At 53.7% G+C, this 2,430-nt stretch overlaps 1 protein-coding gene across 1 annotated transcript in view; it reads left to right on the plus strand.

The window, feature by feature from the left end:
• ndp (norrin cystine knot growth factor NDP) overlaps nt 1-2,076 on the plus strand; it is a gene marked incomplete at both ends in the record, with an annotated part of 3,946 nt that extends 1,870 nt beyond the window's left edge. Inside the window, one exon of the mRNA XM_080535792.1 lies at nt 1,852-2,076. Within this exon, the coding sequence (XP_080391918.1) occupies nt 1,852-2,076 (225 nt within the window). The remainder of the gene's footprint in view (nt 1-1,851) is intronic.
• Nucleotides 2,077-2,430: the final 354 nt, after the last annotated feature.

A 2,430-nucleotide genomic window follows, 5' to 3' on the forward strand; every position in this document is an offset into this window, starting at 1 on the left:
TACCATGACTGCACCGTGTGTGTGTGTGTGTGCGTGTGCGTGTGTGTGTGTGTGGGGGGGGGCAAGGGAGGGAGGCTTCATCTGCTGCCCAGCTGTTCTTCTGGATCTCCATCCTCTCACCTATGGTCCACTCCCACCTAGGGTTAAATAACATCCACCACCAGAAGTAGACATAAGTAGATATAGAACACTGTTATATCCTCCATGGATCTAGAGGAGTGTCCCTCGGTGGAGGGAAGAGGGAAAGGACACCAGGGGAAGGGAGACCAGGGGGAGGGAGACCAGGGGGAGGGCAGCCCCCCCTCCTCAGTCATAGCCTGGACGAAGGCTGTTAGACAAAGTGGCTGCCAACACTCCTGTGGTCACGACTAATGTCAGTGTGTGTGTGTGTGTGTGTGTGTGTGTGTGTGTGTGTGTGTGCGCGCAAGTGTGCGTGTGTGCGCAAGTGTGTGTGTGTTTGTTCGCGCAAGTGTGCGTGTGTGTGCGCAAGTGTGTGTGTGTGTGTGTTCGCGCAAGTGTGGGTGTGTGTGTGTGGGTGTGTGTAGGTGCGTGCGTGTGTGCGGGTGTGTGTGTGTGTGTGTCTCCCTCTACCCTGGCCCCAGACGGGCTATTGTCAGAGAGGGTGACATGGATGGCGACACACACGGCAGCAGCTGACTGGAGGAAATGACACAAGAGTCTTCTTAGGGACGCAGCAGGAATGCGGTCACTCACCGTGGAACGCGGCAGGGCAGTATATTCAAGATCATGAGGGGGCCCCGGCCATGTCGGGTAACCCATCTATCTGACGTACAGCAGGGAGTATGTTGGAGGCAGGGTTCCCACACCTTCTGAAACATCAAATTCAAGCACCTTTCAAGGACTTTCAAGACTCAATTCCCTCAAATTCAAGGACCCAACACGGCAGAGTTTGAGACAGATCTAGATGAGAATTTATATAATAGGAACTATCCGCTCACAGACAACAATTAAAAAGAGAGGCTTGAATGTGTGAACACTAGATGGTCTCTTGCCTTCTCTACCACAATACAGCAAAACAATATATTGTGAATCATGTGTAAAGTTAAGCAATACAGAGACTTATTTACTAGTGGACGAGATAAAACATTTTTGAATATATATATTATTTTTTTTGAGAGAGAGAGAGACATTTAAGACCTTAATTTCTTTTTCTCAAATTCACAAACGTTCAAGGATTTCAAGGACCCGTGGGAACCCTGGTTTGAGGGAGTGTGAGTAACCCTGAGCTTTGAGCGCTAGCAGGTGTAGGAGTGGCCAGCCGCTCTGCTATCACTGCAGGTGCGAGGACAGGCCTGAGAGGCAGATAGAGACCACAGACAGACACACTCTCTGGAAGTAAGACTGTAGTAGACGACTGTTCAGCAGACGCTGTCTCACTGTGCTGACTTACGGGATCTACGACCGGTGCCAAAATGTTTACCGTACAGATAAAGTGAAAGACGACACTCGTATAGTTCTCTTCTACTCTTGTTAAAAATGCCTCCTCCTCTCTTCTCCTCTCCCTCCCCTCCCCTCCCCTCTCCTCTCTCTCCCTCACCTTCCCTTCCCTCCTCTCCCCCCCTCCCCTCCCCTCTCCTCCCCTTCCGCTCTCCTCTCTCTCCCTCCCCTTCCCCTCTCCTCCCCTCTCCTGCCCTTCACCTCTCCCCCTCCCCTCCCCTTCCCCTCTCCCCCTCCCCATCCCCTTTCCTCTCTCTCCCTCCCCTTCCCCTCTCCTCCCCTGCCCTCTCCCCTCCCCTCCCCTCCCCTCCCCTCCCCTTCCCCTCTCCTCCCCTGCCCTCTCCCCTCCCCTCCCCTCTCCCTCCCCTCCCCTCCCCTCTCCTCCCCTTCCAGATGGTGTTGCTGGCTCGTTGCGAGGGCCACTGCAGCCACACGTCTCGGTCGGACCCTCTCATCTCCTTCAGCTCGGTCCTGAAGCAGCCCTTCAAGAGCACCTGCTTCTGCTGCCGGCCCCACACCTCCAAGCTGAAGGCCGTGCGGCTCCGCTGCGCCGGGGGAACCCGCATCACAGCCACCTACAGGTACATCCTGGCCTGCAACTGTGAGGAGTGCAGCTGAGCAGGCAACAGAACCCTCCTTTTGAGAACCTTTGAGAACCGGAGAACCTGCCTCTTTGCAACCCGCGAGACGACAAACGCCTGACGAGTGGAGCAATCCAGAACATTCTGTCTGTGAACGACTGGATAGTTCCTGAATCTGTGAGGACTGGAATCCCTAGAACCCTAGAGCCCTAAATCACTAGAATCAAATCATCAGAGCCCTCATTCTTCTAGAACACACTCCTGGTACTCCTGCATCTTGGCTATTCCTATGGTTAGACCACGCAGTCACACCCTTGAAAGACTCTCAATTCACTGTCTATCACCAGGGTCCCTGTTTCTCATCTACTATTATAGACCCAGGAAAAACAAA

This window comes from Nansenia antarctica, assembly GCF_963989245.1.
Source record: "Nansenia antarctica genome assembly, chromosome: 7".
Taxonomy (NCBI): Eukaryota; Metazoa; Chordata; class Actinopteri; order Argentiniformes; family Microstomatidae; genus Nansenia; species Nansenia antarctica.